The sequence below is a fragment of the Octodon degus genome, unplaced genomic scaffold (assembly GCF_000260255.1).
Source record: "Octodon degus isolate 3935 unplaced genomic scaffold, OctDeg1.0 scaffold00169, whole genome shotgun sequence".
Lineage (NCBI taxonomy): Eukaryota > Metazoa > Chordata > Mammalia > Rodentia > Octodontidae > Octodon > Octodon degus.
In genome coordinates, this window is record NW_004524745.1 from 1,429,623 (window position 1) to 1,452,387 (window position 22,765).

Genomic DNA, 22,765 nt, shown 5'->3' on the forward strand with positions numbered 1-22,765 from the left:
GTGCAAGTGTTTTAGATTACAGTGTCAGTTTCTATAAAGTACTTCAGTCTGTTGCCCTTCTGATGAAACAAAACTATTCATCATTAACTTATGTGTATTTTTTCTATTAACACTTAACACAGGAACAGACATCTATTATTTTTCCACTAAAACAAAAGAGTACAATAGTTTTATCCTAACTATCAGTATTGTATTTAAAAAAGGTTAACATTTAAAAACAAAGAACCATTGTTTTCTTTGAAATCAAACTTCTTGCACATCTTAACCTTCCTTCTTCTGCCTGCGTTCCTCTGCCAATTTATTCAGAAATTTCTGAGAAGAGAAAAAAATAGTAAAGATTAAATTACTTAAGAGAAACGCATATTGACTACAAAATATTTTATCCAAGTTTAGTCCAATTCAAACTGTATCAATATTTGAAGATTTTGTTTGAGACAAGATCTCACTATGTATTTCAGGTTGACCTTAAACTCACTATGTAGCTGAGGATGGCCTCGAACTCATCGTGATTCTCCTGCCTCAGCCTCCCACCTCAGCTTCCCATGTGCTGAGATTACAGGCATATGCCATCAAATGCAGCTGGAATGAATTAATTCTTTTTTTTTTTTTTTTGGCAGAACCAGGGATTGAACTCAAGCCCTTTTTATTTTACTGATCTATCTCCCCAGCCCCAATAAATTCTTATTGTACAAGACTAAACTGGTTCAGAAGACACCACAATAAGGAATGGGAAAAATAAAGTTTAATGTGAAAAATGAGTTATTTTTATGTGCTATCAACCCTAACATGTACAGATGAGAAAACAAAGAACACAGTTACACAGAACTAGTGTACTCTAACACAGTCAAATACATTTTCAAAGGACCAGGATTAAATATTTTAGGTTTGCTGTTATTTTTCCTGTACTAAAGTAGCCATAGGCAAAATAATCATGGCTACATTCTAATAAAATCTGTAGGGCCAGCCAGATAGCTCAGCAGATTAAAGCACCTGTTTAGGCAGACAGAAGCTGGGGGGTCTGATCCCCAGCCTCCTGTGCTGGCTCTGCTGCCAGGACATGCTGAGATGCAATTCAGACTGAGCATGGTGACATGCGTCTGCTATCCCAGCACTTGGGAGGCTGAAAAACAGGAGGATCATTACGAGTCTGATCTGTGTAGTGAGATCCTGTACTAAATACATATAAAAAATAAATAAAATCTGTAAAATTACAAAAAAAAAAAAAAAAAAGGTAAGAGAAAACCAAAAACCAGGCATGGTGGCATATGCCTGTAAATCCCAGAAAGGCTAGCCTAAACTACATAGCAAGATCCTGTCTATTATTAAAAAAAAAAAAGCCAGGTGTAGTGACATTGGTGTAATCCCACCATACTGGGAGGGCAAAACAAGATCACACAGTTAAATCCAACCTAGCAAATTGGCAAGACCCTATTTCAAAAGAGAAGCAACAAAAGGCTAGGATGTAGCTAGGTTCAACATGCAGTACAAAATGAACCACCTACAATAGACCAAATGTCTAATTATAAAGCATAGTACTGTTTCTATACTATCAAAGTGCTTAGAGACTTAAATCATTCCATACTCTTGATAGATTATACACAGTCCCTGATCCACCAATCTCTTAAATTAAAGCAGATATAAGTATTTATAATACACATTAGAAATGTAATTCAGTGGTAGAATATATGCTTGATATGCTTGAGGCCCTGAGACAAATCCGTAACAAGTACATATTCTGAACCTAAATTGCTATTAGCAATGAGAGTAACTGGCATTCTTTTTTCACATCCACAATGGTAGGGATAAGAAGATACCCCCAAAAGTTGTATTTAAAACAAAATAAGATAGCTCAGTGGACTAAGTGCTTGCTTAGGCAAGCACAGGGACCAGGGTTTGATCGCTAGCACCACATGCGTGCTCATCCTGCCCCCGGCCACGCTGAGCAGGCAACTGAGACCAAGCATGGTGGTGTACACCTGTAATCCCAGCGCCGGGGAGGGTGAAAACAGTAGGATCATTACAAGTATGAGCTGCATAGCAAGACCATGTATCAAGTAAAAAAACAAAACAAAAAAAAAAAAAACCGAGTATTAGTCTACAACCTACAGCTACCTTTATCCATATCTAACAGAGAAAAATCTGGTAACAATTTGAATAAGTTGAAAGTATCCCTTATCTCAAGTGCTTTTGGATTTCAGATTTTGGAGTATCTATAAATATATCCTACAATATCTTGCAATGAACAAAATTCAAGCCTAAACACAAAATTTACTTCATATACATTTTATTCATGGTCTGAATGTAGATTATTTTTCACTGTTCTGGAAAATCAAATCTAGGGCTTTATATATGGTAGGCAAATGTTCTACCTTTAATTCCTGATAGTAATTTTAACACTGTAATCACTACCTAGTCAAGGCCAGGTGGAATCTTCTACTTGTGACATCCTGTCAAGATTCAGATATTGAAGCATTTGCGATTTCGACTTTACAAGTAGTTAACATGTATAATATCTAAGTGTGAAAAAAACAAGTTATCTTCATTTTATTGTTTTTTTCCTGAGACACAGTCTTGCTACGTAGTGCAGGCTGGCCTTGAACCCGCTTATGTAGGCCAGACTGGTCTTAAATTCATGATGAGCCTCTTGTCTTAGCCTTCAAAGTGCTGGGATAATAGGTGTGCATCACCCTATCTGGTCCAAGTTATCTTTGAGTTCTTTATTAGTTCGTAATTTTTTTCTATTACCTATTTCAATAGTTAGACCATAAAGAGCTCTGTAACTTAAAAAATAGGAACTGGTTATTCTTCTGTTATACTATTTATCTAAAGTAATATAAAGGCATTACTACTCAGTAATGTCAATGTAAAAATCATTAAATTAGGGATGTGGTACTCAGGCCTCCAGGACCTTCCAAATGAGAAATTATAGCCTACCACCAATCTAAGAACACTTACATAATTTTAGTTATATTGTACACTTTGTAAGTTACAATTAAAAAAAGAAAAGAGGCTCAAGAAATATTTCTCAAATCCATTAAATTGCTTAAAACCCTTCAATTAAAAAAAGAAAGATTTATCCTCAGGATAAAGCACTGTGCTGGGTCTAGAGACATAACATACTTCTAATTCATTTATTTCCACAGTGTAAATGATTTGTTACTTTTTACAAAAGAACTCTCCTCTTTTCGATTCAGCCTTACCTTTAATTTCTGATAATGAGGAAGGCTGCTGCAATGAGTATTCTTTGCAACTTCTTCATTTGTATAAAAGAGGGAACACAGCTTACAGTAAAACCCTGTTTTAGGTATCACATAGTCTATACCTAGGAACACAAACATAAATGCTTACAAATTAAGCAAACTGAAGATATTCTTTAGTAGTCTCAAACATTTTTTCCTTTCAATATAATCTGTATCAGACATTGCGTGTGTGTACACACACACCCACACCCACATATATTTGCAGAACCAGGGATTGAACTCAGGCCCATGCATGACAATGTATATTTGCAAAAAGTCTAATATGGCCTATGGTGGAAACAAAATCAAATCATGACATTACTAGTTGCCAGCTGATTTTGCACATAACTGACATTTAAGGTTTTGTCTAACTGTACTCCTAAAATGACAAAAATTAACACTGAAACACAAACAAAAAGCAACAAATAATTTCTAGGAACTTTTATGAGAACATTGTGTAACAATAACATGAAAATCCTAAGACATGTTAAGAAGCAAAGAGCGGTATAAATCTGTTAATGTTTGTTTCCCCACAAAAACATTAATATACTATCAGAACTTAAATTTAAGACTGTATTTTAAAACTTAAGTTTAGTAAATTCGCAGGGGTACAGGTAGTTAACATACTATAGAAATGATCCCTGAAAGTATAGTGTTAGAGGTAGTTAAGAATTGGGAAGAACAATGGCTTAAATAAAAGCTCACCAACAGGAACATTAGGTTGGTATGGTCCAATTCTATACTCATCTGGGATTGCAAAGTCCTCCTTGTTTTCATCACTTTGGCCATCTGTAGTTTCACTTGTATCTTTGTTGGGATCATCAGCATTCTCAGCAGATTCAGCACCTGGTTCTGTGTTTTCTTCATTTTTAATTCCATTTTCCAACGCTGCTTCGTTGTCCTGATCAAGTTCCTCGATCTTGTCCACCTTAATGTCAACCAAACCATCATTATTTCTGTCACCAGATTTAAATGCCATGCCCTATTTATGAGGTTTCTGAAGTTCCAAATCTTCCTCATCACCAACCTCATTTAGAGTGACAAAACCTTCCATACTCCCTGGGAAACGACGCTGTTAAGAAAGACAAATTTACTCTGCAACAATTATCCTGCAGCATCCCCTCCATTTGTTTTACTTGAAGGGAATGGAATAGCGTCTTTGTCTTTATTTTCTCAAAATACTTTTTGTTACCAAAATAATGGATAACTTTTTTTGTTTATTTTGAGACAGGATCTCATTTTAGTTCCAATCTGCCTGGAACTCACTTGTAGCCTAGGCTGGCCTTGGGCTCCTGAGTATTGAGATTACAGGCATGGGCAACCACATACCTATTCACTGACATCTTTTAAAAATAATTTAAAAAACAATAATAATAATTCAGAGGGCTGGCCAGATTCTCAGTGGACTAAAGCACCTATTTAAGCAGAACATAGTGGCTCGGGTGTGCCCTGCCAGCCCCACCACCTGGTGTGCACTGAGACCCCAATGTTTGGGAGGTTAAAAACAGGTACCAGTCCGATCTATGAGTCTGATCTACACAGTGAGACCCTATACTAAATATGTAACAACAATTCAGGTTTTAGAGTTAAATAATGGGTGTTAGGAATATAGTTCAGCAGTAGAATTCTTCCTGAACATGCTGAAAGTTCCTGAGTTCAATGCCAAGCACCAAAAAATCCGCCAAAACTGCTAGTAAACGGAAGGCTTGCTTCTCACAATAAGAAAACTGGTATTGGGGCCGGGGAGATGGCTCAGTGGAATAAGCACTTCCCTGGCAAGCGCAAGGGCCTGAGTCAATCCCTGGTTCCACCAAAAAAGAGAAAAAGAAAAAAAGAAAAGAAAGAAAAAGAAAACTGGTATGAAGGCAGTCATACATTATTGTCCCTTTCCTGAGACTACCACTGTGCTAAGCAACAGAAGAACTAATTTTTTTAAATGAGCTGTGCAATGTTCTTTTCAAAATAGTATCTTACAATTTGTTTAGGAAAAATACACAAATGCTAAGAAATCAAACTCTGGAGCATGAATGTGTATGTTTAAATACTGGCTATGCCACTTACAAGCAGTATGAACTAGGCCAAATTATGAACATCCATGTTTCAATGTTCTCGCACATGAATGGGTACCTACTTTCCACATTACTAAGAGACTGAACATACATAAAGACCTTTGAAAATTTTGTGGCACATATTAAGAGTCCAATAATCACTAGTTCTTGCTGAAAAAAAGAAAAACACAACTACAATTATGTGACAAAGCCATCAAAATGTGGCATAAATATTAGTTTTCTACTTACCAAATATTAGTATCCTAATGAAAATCTCCTTTTACTCTAAGGGGCCACTTAACGTAAGGGGTTTCAAAGGCATTTTAATACCCTAATTCTTAAACTGAATAGTATTTTCATATGAAGTCTTGCTAAGTTGCTGAGGCTGGTTTCAAACTTGTGATCCTCTTGCCTTGGTCTATAAGACTGTTACGATTTTAGGTATGTGCCACGATGTCCGCTCAAAGCCAGTTATTTTTTTGGTGCCAGGAATCAAATTCAGGACCTTGCATTTGCCAGGCATCAAAATAAATTTTTAGATGAATGACCAATGTGTTTTAAGTGTCTTGGGTCAGTCTACTTATTGAGAACTCATAACTTACTTTTTAAAAAACAAGCTGTACAAAGTAGTACTAATATACAACCACTACAATACAAAAGCACATACTGGGTGAGGGATATATAGCTAGCAGTACAATGCCTGCCTGGCAAATGCAAGGTCATGAATTTGATCCCCAGTATAAAGAAAAACCACATACAATTTTGTCTTTCACCTTATCTACTGAAGTTTTCTTTGCAAAATGACTTTCTTTTTTGCAGCTATGAGATGTCCTAGTCATTCAATTTATTGCAGAGCTGGGATTTAAATGCTTACATTCTGAATCCTGATTTTTCTGACAGAAATAATATAATTTTCTTTACCTGGCACTGCTAGAGTAAATAATCTGGTAAACTGATCTATTTTGCTATTATTTATGTATTTAGTACAGGGTCTAACTATACATAACAGACTCAAAGTGATCCTCCTGTTTTCAGCCTCCCAAGTGCTGAGATTACAGGTGCGTGCCACCACACCTAGCCTCAGTGTGCCCAGGGGCAGGGTCAGCAGAGCACAACCAGGTTCAAACCCTGGTCCCTGTGCTTGCCTAAGCAGGTGCTTTAGTCTGCTGAGCTATCTGGTTGGCCCATATGCTATTAACATCAAAATAAAATCTTTTTTACCTTTTTAAGTTTTTTCTTTGCTGCTGCTGAAGCACTGGCATCTTTTTTTATAGCTTTATCTGAAGGCTCCTTTTTCCCATCAGAAGCCACATCACCTAAATTAGCAAGATCAGTCTCATCTCCCACTGAACTGCCACTTTCTAGAAGAGCTGCTGCTTCTTCTTCATCTACAAGTAGCTCATCTTCAGATTCAAGAAGCATATTAGGCTCCTGTTCTGCTTGGTCATCCTTTGTATCTTTTTCAGCATCTTCACCTGACTTCTCTTCTTGTTCTTTTCCTTCAGTTGTACTTTCAGTCTTCTGAGAACCATCTGTTTTGGACTTCTTATCACTTGGAGATTCTTTGCCATCTGGAGAATAAGATCTTTTTCGGGACTTATCTTTTTTCAGTAAATCAATCCCTCTGTTCGGAATCTACAAGACAAGTTTCATGACCATTAAAACAAATATATTAAAATACTCATGTAAATTATACAATCCAATTAATAATTTGAGGGGCTGGAGAGATGGCTCAGTGGTCTAAAGCACCTACTTAGAACAAGCTTGGCAAAGCGCAGGGACCGCGGTTCGATCCCCCAGCACCACATGCCGGCCAGCCCCGCCCCCTGGTGGGCTGAGCTGGACACACACACACACACACACACACACTAAAATGTAAAAAAAAATAAATAAAAATTTATAATTTGACCATCCTTATTAAACCAACTCAGATCATCTTTATCATAATCAGCAAATCATCAGACATTGATAATATTTTGGTAGCATAATTGTTTAAACAAAAATTTAAATAGATAAAAGCAACAAAGGTCCTCAACACTAGTTTAAAAACTTTTAGTACTAGAGAAGACATGAAAATTGGGAGGTATTTTCCTTCAATGACCATGCCACACAGGATTTAGGGGTCACAGGACAGTCACTATAGCAGGACCACATCACTTGAGCTTTGTAATGAAGACAATACTGTAACTACGTACCCTTAGTACCAGTTTTTTGTATTTCTCAGACAGGTCAACCTTAACACATCTCCCCTGAAACCAAAGGGCTTTTTTCAGACAATGGTCAACCATTGCCATTGCATCTTCTCTGGTCTCCATCTCAATAAAAGCCTAAAAAAAAAAAAAAAAAAAAAAAAAAAAAAAATCCACAAAGGACATTAATTTTCACAAAACTGCATAGATTTTTATTATTTATTCTACTATATATTGGGAGACTTAAATCTTTAGTACAAAAACTGTTAAGATGCCGAAGTCAACTCCCCAATAATCCCTGTATCCCTATACGTTTGTGTATTTATTTTGATACCAGGGAACAAACTCAGGACCCTGTCAGGCACTGTACTATGAGCTATGTCCTGAGCCTTGTAAGCTCAAATATTCAACTACCAGTATATAGTCTTTTAGAGACAAGATTAGAAGATAATAAAACACTATGACTCCAGCACTTGGGAGGCTGAGGCAGGATCATCATTAAGTGTGAGGACAACAGCTTGGGCTACATAGTGAGTTCAACATCAGTCTGAACTATACAGTGAGACCCTGTCTGACCAAAAAACAAAACGAAACAAAAAAAAAACCCACCACACACAGGAAACTATGGAAAATGAAAATTCAGAATGTCAAACTATAACATATATGGCAAACATTAGAAGAAGCTGGATGTGATGTCACATGATTGTAATCCCTGTTTCTTTGAAGGCTAAGGCTGAAAGAGCCCAAGTTCAAGATCAGCCTGGCCCATTTAGTGAGACCTTGTATAACAATAAAAAGTAAAAAGGGAGATACTGTAACAGCTCAGTGGCAAAGTGCTTTCCTAGAATGCTCACAGCGTTTTAATTTCTAGTGTTAATGGAAATGAGGACACATACACATACTGTGCAAGTGCTCTCCTCAATGATTCTTCTTGCTGGGGAGTGAACCGGGTCTCACTACTCAATAGTCCTCCGAAATTTTAAAAATAAAAATACAAGTACGAGGCAACTTATTTCTGCCAATAAATGCAATCTGACAAATCTCTAATTATCCAATGTTCATGAAACAACTTAGGATTTATATGGATGTCTATTTGCAAAATACTTGGCAACATCAAAGATGACAGGTGGGGGCCAGTGAGATACCTCAGCGGATTAAGCACCTATCTAGGAACGCACCAGGGTATGTGCTTTCCTATATAGGAAAGGGACAAGGTTTGACCCCTGGCACCACATGCTGTGCTGCCCTTCCCCAGCTGGCAACAGAATCTGGGCGTGGTAGTACATGCCTACAATCTTAGAGCTAGGGAGGCTGAAAATAGGAGGATCACTATGAGTCCGAGCTACTGTGTAGTGAAACCCTGTACCAAATACATTAAAAAACAACAACAACAAAAAAATATGTATCAGGATTTGTAATTTCAAGTTTGAAAATTTATCTTGCAACTAGGTACACATAAAAATGTAAAAATTCAAATGCTGCACAATGCACAGCCAGACTAATACTGGAGCTAAAATTATAACCAACTCTATAATCATCCATCTAATCCATGTATATGCTAGTTAACTCAGTGAAATGCATAATAGCAGCTGAGGAAAATAAGGGTGTCTATATTTACCTAAAATGATCTTTTTTTTTTTTTTTTACAATCTTGAAATATTTTAATACCTCCAGAAGTAGCATATAGGAAATAACAAAGAGCATAATTCAAAAGGCAAGAGAAGTTGCAGTATGCTCCTGGATGAACAATAGAGAGTTCTCAATATGATAGTTATGCAGGACTATATAAAAGATATATTAGATGAACCCTTATTTAAAGGTCATTGCAGATTTCTATGAAACAGTACCAATCTTATGTTGGGTTATACACGTATTTTTTTTTCCATATATGTGTGCATATGTGTGTATAAAAGACAGGGAAGAAGTAATATAAAGTCAACAGAAAATGGAAATATACTTTTTAAAGTTTCTAATACTAGAAGATATCATACGTCTTTTAAATAAATTGTAAGTCAAAGATATAGTATAAATTATAGAACAAAAATTAAGATTAAGCAATATTCAGAAAATTAAATACTAATTAAGAATTAAATGTTTCAAAACAATTGCACTGAGAAAAAGCATAAAACAATCTTTGGAGGGCTGTGGAGACAGCTCAGTAGGGTAAGTGCTTGGCTGGAAGTATAAGTTCCTAAATTCAATCCCCAGTACCACAAAAATCTTTGGAAGTAAATAGTAGAAACAGTGTTACCAGCTAGGAAAAGAAAAGTCAGTCCTTTCTTTTGTTTGAGACAGGACTTGAACTCAAAGATATCCTTTTGCCACTCAGCCTACCAAGTACATACAGGGACTATAGGTGTATGCTACCATCCTTGGCTAAAACTTTTATTTTCTACTTTGTATTTCCAGAATTTATTCAATGTTTCACCATGACTAGCTATTGTCACTTAAAAAGAAAAAAGTCAGCATTCATCATTGTATGGTTAAGAAAACAAATCTTTAAAATTAAGCAAATTCTTTCCTGTTTTTATCATTAACAAGATATTTTGATAACACTTTTAAAAAAATACAAGATCTCGTTATGTAGTCCAGGGTAGCCTTGAACTTATGGAGTTTTTTCTGCCTCAGCATCTTGAATGCAGGGACACATATTTTTAGTGCTGGAACCTCACACATACAAATACATAGCTACCACTCAGCTATACTGCCAGATAAGTGAAATATCTTAAGTATTTTGAGAAACAATCTTTTTGCAAAACCCTCAGTCAGGGGGAAGATGTACTTCACTGCCAGAGCACTCGCCTATCATGTGGGAAGATATGGGGTTGAAGCTCTAGTAGTGAAAGGAGAACACCTCTCTGTGTATTACCTGACTTTTCATTCTCATCAATATATAATTCTTTATTTTTCCATAAGGCTCAGCAAGCTTGAGGACAGCACTATCAGAGTAGCCAGAATGCGGTAAATTGCTGAGATGTATCACACGTCCAAGTTCTTGTTTTTGATCAAATTTTTGATCTGGCTTTCCTTCAGGTTTCTGTAATGAAGGAAGAAATATGGTAAGTCAAATAAATGTTAGAAAGGTGTACTACAATCATTAACCAATAGTTAAAAATACCCCAATTTTTGTCCACAATTTTAAATTAACGAAGTAAACATAAAAATGAGGTAATAAATGGAGAGGTTCTAAATAACTCAGGAAGGAGATTAAACTACCTTTATTCTTTTATACTTCTGGGATAAATGAACTCTCACTGGCTTGCCAAATACTAATGCTGGCGTAGTTGTGTAATAATCCACTGCAGCCTGAGCATCTTCTGTAGTAGCCATTTCAATAAATGCCTGAAATTATATAAAATATTCATTGAAAACACACACAGTTCTCAATAATATTTAATTGAATTGGAAGCATTTTCAGTAACGGATAAGCAAAGGATCAGAGCCGTCAACTTGCTATCTTACAAAAACTAAAAAGGTCTAATACCAGATACGGAGGCAGCTGGATTAAGTGGAAAACAAATTCAAGCTCAAAGTAGGCAATCTAGCAAGATGGTCTGAATATTACAAATGGCTGGGAGTGTGCTCTGAGTTCAATCCTTAGTGCTGAGAAAAAGTCACTTCAAATTATATCCAGGTTGGGGCCAGGGAGATGGCTCAGTAGAATAAGCGCTTCACTGGCAAGTGCAAAGGTCTGAGTTCAATCCCCAGTTACACACACACACACACACACACACACACACACACACACACGAAATTATATCCAGGTTACTAAAATATCAATTATTATGCCTATTATAGTGAAAATAAAATGATTTGGTCTTTTTTTTTTTCTTCCTTCAGCTTATGTATTTGGTACAGGCTCTCACTGAGCAGAATGGACTCGTGGTGATCCTCCTGTTTTCAGCCTCCTCAATGCTGGGATTACAGGCATATGCAACCACACCTGGACTTGGAACGTCGCCAGCTCAGTGCACCCCAGGAGTGGGACTGGCACAGCATGTGGGACCAGGGATCAAACCCTGGTCCCCCTGCTTGCCAAAGCATGAGCTTAGTCCACTGTGCTATCTTGCCAGTCCTATTTTGATGTAAGTCTGATATGGCTTTCCAAAGAATTTTCCTCTTATAATGCCCTTCAGTAGTATAGTAATGACAATTACTACTGGAGATTCCTAGTTTATAGAGATACTAGTAATTCATTAGTATTAGACACTGACTTAGTTAAACTAGTGGTTTTTTCCTTGCAGTCCAAATTAGTGTGGATTACAGTTTCTTTTCTAATTAAGAATTCACTTAATTTCTTTGGAAAATACAGTACTAATATAAAAATATGCTTATTTCCAAACTCATACCTCATTAATTTTATTTAGAATCAGATGATTTGAAATAACTCCAAATGGTTCCACCAGCTGTAGCAATTGGTATCTCAAGTTTTTCCCTCGCTGAAAATCCATGATGTGAACAACTCGGCTAGTCTCCTATCCATTGTGGGAAAAAGAAAAATTATTTAAAATAACAATTTAAAACCACAGCAAATGAAGTGTCACTGAATACTTTCTGCCAAAACTCAAATTAATGTTTCACAAAATTGCCTGACTGCACTGATTTTTTTAAGTACTGTGTGCATAACTAGGTAACAGAAATCCTAATATGCTGTATCAAGGTGAGATTATCTATGACTATTGGCAGGCCAGGGAGTTAGCTCAGTAGAATAAGCGCTTGCCTATTAAGCGCAAGTCCCTGAGTTCAATCCCTGGTACTAAAAAAAAAAAAAAAAAAAAAAAAAAAAAGTGTAATTATTGGCATATATAAAGTCTAAACTGTTATCAGTAATATAAAAACCTATGACTTTCAAAGTGTAACACTGTGATCTGTGAAGACTGATACACAACTAGTAAAGTTAAATCACGTTCACATAACAAATACAATAAAAGCAATAGCTGTACTACTGACCACTCTGCCTTTCTGCATGTGTCTTGGTCCTTGCAGGTTCCCATTTCCAGCACCTTTATGGGGGGAAAAACATATAAAGTAAATGGACTTTAAAATAGACTTCTTTAAAAACAAACTCCAGCTCTGATGTACAACTTAGTGATAGAGCAATTGCCCCACATGCAGGAGGTCCTGAATATGACTCCAGCACCACAAAACACAAACCAAGGCTAGGGGGCATAGAACCACACTACAAACATGGTCTTCTGGAGCCGGGGAGATAGTTCAGTGGAACAAGCACTTGCCTGGCAAGCGCAAGGACCTGAGTTCAATCCCTGGTTCCGCCAAAAAACAAAAACAAAAACATGCTTTCTTATGCCTATAATCACTGCATTCCACTTTTAAGAAGGTTTCAAAGAAAGATAATATAAATATTATATAATCACCCAGATTTCCTCTTGGTCCCACTGCTGGTCCACCAAGATGAAATGATGGAGGTGGTGGTCCCAGAATTCCTGGTGCTGGGTTTGTAGATTGCTGCAACATGAATGGATCACCCCTAGTAATATGAAGAAATAAAATATGAAACACAAGAGGTCCAATAAATGTTAAGACTTACTGTTTAAAGCACCCCTTGTATCTTCGATCAATTTTTTTTTTTTGCGGAACCAGGGATTGAACTCAGGCCCTTGCGCTTGCCAGGGAAGCGCTTATTCTACTGAGCTATTTCCCCAGCCCCTCTTTGATCAACTTTTGAAAGCACTTAGAAATGGAATAACTACGGGAAAAAAAGTAATAAAATCATTACTTGAAGTATTTCCTGAAAAGCCCTCAACTATAGTGATTTTTATCAATCTCTGTGCAGAAATTCTGAAAATATGAAATATTGAAACTTAGAAACAAGATTCCTTACATTGATCTTCTTTATAAACAATAGCTTAAAAAAATTTAACTTACATTGTGTGTCCTGTATCATTGTCAGGATTCCATTCTGGGTAGCTTTAAAAAGACCAGAAAATTAACTTTAAAATAAAACTGTCCTTGTCACAAAATAGCCTTGTTTGGCCTCTAAAGTAGAGATCATCTATTAGTAAACTTATCTGAGAGTCTTAAGCACCAGAAACATCAGTTTTAATTATAACATACGTATCTCAAAGGAAAAATTACAAATCTTCACAGTAGTACAAATGACTTGAGTATAAACTTGCCATGTACTGCTTGCAATGTAGGTGATATAGGCTAAAGTTAAATTTTTCCTGTACTTGTTAAATTAAAAGGTGAAAAAGTATTACACAACAAATGATGAGGGTTATATAGGGAAATAAGAGATCACAAGTTCTTCCCCCCAGTATTAAATATCAAGAGTACAGTTAAGTTGCGGCACTACAAAGGATTGCCTTAAATGAGTTAGGCATATAGAAAATTTCAACTCCAGTGTAGCTATGTAGTTCAGATTAGCCTCAAATTCAGTGTATAGCCCAGTTTGGCCTCAAACTTGTGGCCATCCTCTTAAGTTAGCAAAGAGCTCAGATTATAGATGTGTGCCATCATATGTAGCTGCCTTAGGCAAATTATGTACTCCATTTCACTGCAGCAGCTTAAATTCAGAACCAATGTATGTGAAAAATAAAAAATGGACATGTGAATTCTGCTTGATATTTAGTAACTTTTAATTACCCTCTAGTATCTTTTGTTTTAGAGCATGTATTAACATTAAAAACATGAATCTATTCTAAAGGTCTTTTATTGTCTTAGAATTTCTTCATTTTATAAAAAAGCCAATGTATATTTAACCCAGAAATAAGATACAATATCAGTATTGATTTATCTAATATTGAATATAGGATTATAGGCCTAGAAATGTTATCGGTAATATTGCCCACGTAGTAGTAACTAGTGATAACACTATAATATTACAAGTAAAAAATGAACTCCCAAAAACCAATAATGGCTGTTTCTGATTCATGGTAAGGATGCTTTAAAGGTATTTCAAACTCCTACATTTCAAGAAGAAGCTGGCATCGACGACTGTGACTTGCTCCATTGATATGTTGACTCCACTCCTGCAGCAAAGTAAATTAGTAGAATTAACAAAATATAACTATGATATTTTCATCTGAACCATTCAAATTCTAGGATGTTAATGCTTGTACAGTATTGTAGGCTATACAAACTGTCCATTCATTAAATTACACTTATTTAATATAAAACCATTTTTCTGTGTCTGATGCTTGATCCTGCCCTCAAATACGCTATGCACATTCTTGGAAAAACTGGATTAACTTGGTCAGCATACTTAAGAGATGTGATAAGAAAAAGATAACAGCACAGTATTAATAAAGATTAAGAACAGTAACTGACCTTGACATCAGTTAAACATAACAAACTGCTATCGATCAAACTTAAGTATTCATTATCTTGTACTAGAAATGCTATAAGTATGAATGATAAACTATCAAGTTTGTATCTACTAAAATAATAAAATATAAAACTTGTAACTACTTTTCTAGAAAAACTGGTGTGAAGTTAATCATAATAAAAATCTTTAATTTCATCCAGCCTTTCAGGCCCAACATAAGCATATTACCTACTAATTTTGAGAGAAATGAACTATAATTTGCATTGCTATAAAAAGCTAACATGACTTAGTAAGAATTGGCTTCATCTAGAAAATACTCATTTATTGAAGGAGTAAGTTGCTATTCTTGGGGGCTGGGGATATAGCTCAGTGGTGGAAGCATCTGCCTGGCCTGAGTTAGATTCCTGGTATCACGGGGGGGGGGGGGGGGTGCGGTGCGGTGCGGTGCTATTCTTCCCTGACCTATAGTAACAAATTTAGGGAATGCCAGTTTCCAAATTTGAGAGAAACATTACATTTTGCCAATATTTGCTCCTTTGTGTTTAAGTTTGGAAGAATTATATTTTTATTTTATTCAAATATTTTCCCTTCTTTAGGGGAAAACCCTTACACGAATAGCTAAAAAAGAAGTGGGCTCTGTTGTCAACCGTTGAGGTTCCATTCCTAAATTGAGTATAACTAGATATGACTCCTTTGTTCAAGTTATTTAAATTAATGTAGAAATGTTCTCAAAGGGTTCTTTTTAAAAAATTTTTTATGTGTGTGTGTGTCCAGCTCAGCCCACCAGGGGGTGGGGCTGGCAGGCATGTGGTGCTGGAAGATTGAACCGTGGTCCCTGTGCTTTGCTAAGCTTGTTCTAAGTAGGTGCTTTATTTTTTTTTATTATTTTTTTATTTATTACATTTATTTTTATTGTGTGTGTGTGTGTGGCCAGCTCAGCCCACCAGGGGGCAGGGCTGGCTGGCATGTGGTGCTGGGGGATCGAACCGCGGTCCCTGTGCTTTGCCAAGCTTGTTCCAAGTAGGTGCTTTAGACCACTGAGCCATCTCTCCAGCCCTAAGTAGGTGCTTTAGACCACTGAGCCATCTCACCAGCCCCTCAAAGGGTTCTTTTTTAAATTTTTATTTATTTATTATTATTATTATTTTTTTTTTTTCGGAACCGGGGATTGAACTCAGATCCTTGTGTTTGTCAGTCAAGCGCTTATCCTACTGAGCCATCTCCCTGGCCCTCAAAGGGTTCTTGTGGAAAACATGTGAATAAAGGTAAACTGTTTTTCAGAACATTACCAGGCACGTCAAGTGCTCCAGAAAGAAATAAAGTTGACTATCTGTATTTTACAACTTGTTTTACACTACTGAAGTTTCATAAATTTTTATGAATTCAGACACTTTCTGTGATACTCATTATATCTAATACAATTATAGCTGGAATAGGCAAGGTATTTCTCTTAAAAGGTGGCACTAGGGAGGTTATAGCTGAACAAAATATGGCAAGTGACAAGATATGTTAAGCTTTAGAATGGTATTTTATAAAATGGGATTCTAATTTCTAAAAATTAGAGCAGAACTAAAACCCTACAAAGAACAAGTTGGTAAATACATTCCAACAAAATGGTACTTAGAACATAAGGAGTTATCAATTACTACTCATTCCTGTTTCTCAAAACTAGATTTTCCTAAAAATAATTACGGTGTGGGAGCAGGGATATAGCTCAGTGGCACAGCGCCTGCCTGGCAAGCCTGAGGTCTTGAGTTTGATTCTGAATACCAAAAAGGGGGTGGAGGGTGGGAATTCTTGTTGGCACTGCAATCAGGTATTTGGAATACATAGTTTCTCTGCACAGCAACAGACCAATTACTTGTTGGAAGCCACTTTTAAAATGTCTACAGTATGGGACTGGCAAGGGCACAATAGCTCAGTGGACTAAAGTGCCTGCTTAGCCAAACTTAAGGACCATGGTTCGATTCCTGGCACCACATGCCATGCCAGCCACAAGAAAAAGAAAAAAAGTCTACAGTATAAGCAAGAGTCTACAGTATAGCCTAAATTCTAGAGGGAGTCTGGGGAGATAGCTCTGTGGCTTAAGCATCTGCTAGGCAAACGATCCCCATACTGCAAACAAAACAAAAAACAAAAGAATTAAATTTTCTGAACTAAAAGTTTTCAGATTTTATGAAAAATCTTTAATAAGCTATATTTTAGAAGAATAAATATTCGTAATGCATCTAATTCTTAGGAGTTGGCAAAAAGATACATAGCTGAAAATAAACTACATTCAATCCCCATGTTTTTTAAAGGTTTAAACTTTACAGTGAAAGTGTTGTCTTCAAAGTGTTGAAAAGGGTCATAAAATCAATCGTGTACCTTGGAAGCCCACCCATACTAAACTGTAGTAATGTACCGATCTTCTATTTGTTTTTTAAGTCAAAAGCAAGAGCTTTGAAAAAAATCTGTATGCCCCCATATTCTACACTGAGGCAATTACTACTTGATTGAGATTATTAATAATAAAGATGTACTTTATTTTTTTGGTGCCAGGAAGCAAACTCACAATCCCATGCTTGCCAGGAAGGCACCATGTCACTGAGCTAGCTAGACATCTACCTACCTACCTACCTACCTATGCCCCAAGAATTCACTTTTTAAATTCAGATGTTTCTATAGGAAAACTATGTTTACTTTGATGTTGCTAATAAGATATTTGAAATTATATGAAGAATCATCTGGGAAGCATTTTCAGAATGGCAGAGTAAAGAATAGTATAAGGGCTTTTAGTCATACGAAAAGGAAGTATCTTAAGTGACAAGATAGCAGAGAGGAGAGATATAGTGGGCACTTGTATTTAAGTGAAAGAAACTGGAAGGAAATTGGAGATAGTGTAGAAAAGCACCTTGCTATCCTAAAAAAACCTAGAAATAAATAAAAGCAAGGCCATCACTTAAGTCACCTAACAATATAAAAAATAAGGACTCTTCATGATAACCATTAGATGTTTTTCACCTAAATTTATTTCATGTTAAGAACATAAGTTTGATCATATAAGCTATTTAACATCACTAAATGAAAGTAACAGATTTTCCAAGTTATGCAGCAATACCAGAGAGCAGGATTGAATGTTTAAAATCTTTCATTCGTTATTTCCATCAGAAGAATATATTACCTAAAGTCATTTTTGTATCAGTTATGAAATCAAGTGTCTACTGCTAATGTGTTTTTTCAATGATGCACATACACAGAAATTAAGGCAACCAAACATTTAAGAGAATCCACGTTCAAACTTCTAACTGAGCCAATTTATAAATATAAGTTTTGTAAATCAAATTTTTTTTAGAAAGTCTTCTAAAATACTTCTTAGATATATTCAGCATTTTAGCAAAATACCACAGACTAGGTAGGCAGAACTTAAGCATATTTTACAGACTAAAAAGTACCTCTTGCACGAGGGTAGGGTATCTTACTTTTCAATCTAAAGTTCATCAAATAACTACACCTTAAATTTAGACCCATTTAAATTACTTTCTTTAAAATCTAGAAAAGTAGCAAACTTTAAAAGAGAAAATTACATATATATATATATACTTTTTTTTTTGAGACAGTGCCTCATTATGTAGTCCAGGCTGACCTTGAGCTGGAGACCTCCTACCTCAGCCTCCCACGTGCTGGGATTACAAGTGTGCGCCACCACACCTGGCTAAGAACAGAAATTTGTATCTGAAAAAACCTCTCAGGCTCTTTTGTTTATGATGTCCTAACAGCTTTTATAGCTCCAGTAGCAAAAGATTTTAGGATCCTTAACATCATTTCGAGACACTATTTTCCTTAAAATTTAGAAATCTCTACTGAAAGTATTACTCTAATAGTACCATTTGTGCTGTTTCTTTGTAAATGGGCAAGAAGTAACCATAGAGTCAAAGCTTAACGGGCCTTTTCAATTAGGTTAATTCACACTAGATCTAAACCTTGAAGTTTAGTACAAAGCAAGAACAAACTCCCTATGTTTACTGTATCCAACAATTTGGAAAAGAACAGTAAGACCACATACCAAATAAAAATTTGCTGACTTTTCAGCCTACAGTTCTATTTTGTCAATAAAAACAAATCGTATGAACCTAAATTTAACATTTATACTAACTTACTTTGACATGGATTAAAGATTAAAAGACAAAAATGCTGAGATCTAAACATAGGGAAGGGAGTGATTGGTAATTCTTTACTCAAAAATCAATACTAAAAAATACATTTCAAAGTAATAGATATGAAAAGAAAATGACCCTTAGAGATGTTACTGTAAAGAAAAACCCTGTAACAGTAACCATCAAATCAATTTCATGGAAACAACTTATTAAGTAGATAACTATATAGCACATCGGGAAAAATGGATGGTCACAGATTATAGAACAAGCTAGCGGGGGTGTTTTAATGTTGACTTTAAGTCAACTACAATATAGTTTGGAAAAAAACACCCCTTGAGAATGAGTAACACTGAAAAAGTTGAAAGAGAAAGGACAACATACTTAAAAGGGCGTTTTGCAAAAGTTCTCATTTTGCCAGATGTATAATTAAGAAAAAGGAGAATTAGATTTTTTTTTCCAAATGACTATACCAGAAGTCTACTAAGCCTAAGTCAGAAAAAGATTTGTTTATGAGGATCACAGAGCAGGATACTGTAGCAGCTGATTTATCCAAGTCTCTAAAAGGGACAGATGCAATATGGGATAATAATAAAAAGTGAGCTTTGAAGTATGTTTAAGAAAGTTGTGGAAAAGGAGAAAAAAAATGATGAAAAATTTCAGTTGTATGAGACTTTGTGTTAAAGGGAAATTAAAAAAGGAAGAATGAACTAATCTAAAATATGAAACATACTGAAACAAACACCAGGGCTCTACATTAACTCTTTCCCTATAGCCATGGATAAGGAAAAAAAGAGAATTGTTCAAGAATACATCTTTACTACATACAAATCAGCAATCAAGACAGATGGAAAGCTGAAATCTAGTATCCTAAATGGCAGAGTACATTGACTGCAGAAAAAAATACAACAATTCGACAAAGCAGACAAAAAAACCTGCTTAAATATTAAGAAGAATATATTGATGCCAAAAACCAACAAGATAATCCCAGTGGATGACAGCTTTGTGGCCAGAAGTAATCTAGGCAGATTGCATTAATGTAAAGCCCTGGTTTAAAATGCTCAAAAACAATTACCTTTCCAAATAAAGTAAGCGTTCTCAAAAGTATAAAAATTCTCGATCAACTCAGTGTCATCAGACTACAGAATCAGAGTAAAAGATATAGGTAAATACAGAATAGGCACTACAATGTAAAAGAAATTAGAAGCATCTGTTGCATTAACTCACCTTATTAGAATGAACTGGCAAATCACATATAGAGCACAGATGGGGATAACCCTTCGGTAAGAGTCCATGGAAGTCTTCAATATTGCTACTTGGAGGAGCGCCCCTCTTTTTCTCAAAGAGAGATCTCTCTTGTAAGGGACCAGGACCACGTCCCATTCTCTCATACTCACTGTCAAATTTATGATAGTTATGCGAGGTCTCACCAAAAAAAGAGTCATCCCTACACCTTTCTCCATCTCTTAATCTGTCATCTTCATAATCCATTCTGTCATAATAACCAGATTCTTGAGAACGACTTCCATGGTCATAATCAAGCACTGGGTTGAGACTAGGACCACGATCATCAAAACTATCTCTTCTAAAGTGCCTTTTTTCTTCCCAATCATCCCTAGGTACTCTGTATGGTGGCTCTCGCGTAGCAGATCTGCCATCTCTACCATAACTCAATGTAGGGCCTTCTTCAGTTCTCCTCCTTTTAAGCTGCAGAAGGATTTGGGGCAAATTCTCAGGAGTAATCTTGTCCTCTGGATAACGACTCAGTTCATCTAAGTCTCTAGCAGACAGACCAAAGCTGGCCAAAATGTTACTGGCCTGGTCTGTGTCTCCACGGTGTTGAGAAGACAAAGGGAGTGGACCTCTACTTCCAATGTTAAATATAGACTGCAAATTATGGGAAGAAGTACTAGCAGAAGACAGTGCACTATGAGCTCCTTGTTGATTCAATGAAGAACTCATTCCAAGATTCATTAAGCTAGCAAGGCGTGCAGTACCCTGGTTCATCCTTCCAAGAGATGCTGGCATACTTAAAGACTGGGTAGCAGCAGCAAGAAGGCCTATTCCTGCTGCAGACAGGTCACGCCCATGACCCTGTGAGTCCCTACCGAGAGATGACTGCTGGAATGACTTGGACATTGTAGAACTATCGCTTGTCTATTTTATAGATTTTTTGAAAAAAAAAATTTAAAAGATGGCCAAAAAGAAAGCTCAAACTAGAAAGCTAGGTTAACTTTGCTTCAAAAATGGTAACGCCAAGAAAAAGGATCAATAAGGACTGTAGAATCTTCTTCAAGCTGAGAACCAGCAGACAACTCTGTAGAAAAATAAGCAGTTTTAGTCATAAATCCCTTTAAGTAGATGCCGTTTTTTAAGAAAAAAAAACTTACGCATCATGTTGATTAAAAAACCATTTAAGATCTCAAACTTACAAGAAATTTATTACATATCTTAAACAGATTCCAGATGTATGCAGAGCCTGCATATACTTAAAAAGTGCTTTTTCATGCTAAAATTTAACTGTTAAAGGGAATTTCATACTGAGTTTTAAAAACACAAACTGAAGGAATAGATGTCTGAGTACATCAAAATTTTAGTGAAAACACAGATGGGTCTCTTCTGTAAGAATAAAAATACACCCTATAGCATGATGCTTAAGTTCCAGAAGACTTAAAAAAAAAAAAACAAAAACAAAAAAAAAAGCAGTAATAAAAAAAACAAGGTCAGCAAGTCAAAAGATGAATCAGTTGTATTCTGCTTTAGAAAACGAGACCTACTATCACTATCAGAAAGGACCAAGTAAAATCACAAGTAAACGAAGTTTAGGGGGTCAAGTACCTAATACAAGATCTAAGACCAAATAATAGTTGAGACCATAATACAATAAAATCAATTTGAGGTGAAGACAGATGTAAGAGTAAGTATTTCCTAGTTTTAAGGATTTCAGCACAAATTTAAGCCATATCACTAATTGCCTTCTTATTGACCTACAACAGGCAGTTATTTCACATCTATTCTTATAAGGTAAGGAGAACCAACTTTGGCCAGCATAGAAACAGGAAATCTAAGGGGAAAAAACAATATAAGAAATATAAGGTGTGATTTAAAGAAGGGAAATACCCCCAAATTTGCATCTATCAGCACTCATTTAACACTTAGGATTATTGTAGCACCCCTAGAGCTCAAAATAGGTAAAAAATGAAAGTGAGTTCTTGGTTACATAGATTTCTGACCTTTCACAAGAACAGCCCAATCACCTGAAAAATTTTAATTCTGATTATCCTCTAAGATATATACCTAGATGAAATTTTTTATTTTCTTTCATAAATCATAACATCTTAAAAACTGTTGAAGAATTTATAAACTATTTGCACATGATTCTCATATTAAAAGATGTAATAAATTCTCAGCAAGACACCTTTTAACACACAGACGAGATAAATCTCATACTATTTGCTACAGAATTCTGTTAACTGCTTATTAAGCTTTGAGCAACCATATATACTTAAGCTGTGGAAGTTAATATTTTAAACTTTATTACACAAAAAACTAGACAATATCCAATAGTTACAAGTCTACTATGGGAACAATTCAATCAATGATAGATCAAAGCAAAGATATATTGGACAAAATACAGTGGTAGAGGAGGTATAAAATAAAGTTACAGGCAAGAAAGACTTAGATCAGATTTTTTAAAAATAGATGTAATAAAGACACAGAAATGCTATCAAAGGTGGCTGAGTAACAGATGTTTTTGCACACCAAGAAAGATGAATTTGAGAAGACACCAAAGAAACTACTTCTGGACAAGATCCACTATGTAAACTAATTAAAGAGTAAAGATAAGAGTGAGTGAACTTTGGATGAA

The 22,765-nt window shown here is 35.8% G+C and overlaps 1 protein-coding gene across 5 annotated transcripts in view; it reads right to left on the minus strand.

Moving 5' to 3' along the window:
* The window catches only part of Matr3 (matrin 3), a 51,197-nt gene continuing 28,432 nt past the window's right edge, over nucleotides 1-22,765 (minus strand). For 2 of the 5 annotated variants that reach the window (XM_023703357.1, XM_004643247.2), the window contains exons 2-13: nucleotides 14,407-14,468; nucleotides 13,363-13,404; nucleotides 12,852-12,964; nucleotides 12,427-12,479; nucleotides 11,826-11,951; nucleotides 10,693-10,818; nucleotides 10,346-10,513; nucleotides 7,483-7,614; nucleotides 6,509-6,922; nucleotides 3,945-4,167; nucleotides 3,201-3,322; nucleotides 7-312 (exon numbers count right to left, since the gene is read on the minus strand). In XM_023703357.1, coding sequence (XP_023559125.1) covers nucleotides 262-312; nucleotides 3,201-3,322; nucleotides 3,945-4,167; nucleotides 6,509-6,922; nucleotides 7,483-7,614; nucleotides 10,346-10,513; nucleotides 10,693-10,818; nucleotides 11,826-11,951; nucleotides 12,427-12,479; nucleotides 12,852-12,964; nucleotides 13,363-13,404; nucleotides 14,407-14,468 — 1,632 coding nt within the window. In that variant the 3' untranslated portion in view covers nucleotides 7-261. Of the gene's footprint in view, nucleotides 313-3,200; nucleotides 3,323-3,944; nucleotides 4,168-6,508; nucleotides 6,923-7,482; nucleotides 7,615-10,345; nucleotides 10,514-10,692; nucleotides 10,819-11,825; nucleotides 11,952-12,426; nucleotides 12,480-12,851; nucleotides 12,965-13,362; nucleotides 13,405-14,406; nucleotides 14,469-20,124; nucleotides 21,215-22,765 lie in introns of all 5 variants that reach the window. The other 3 variants (XM_004643246.2, XM_023703354.1, XM_023703356.1) reach the window with 3 other exon arrangements.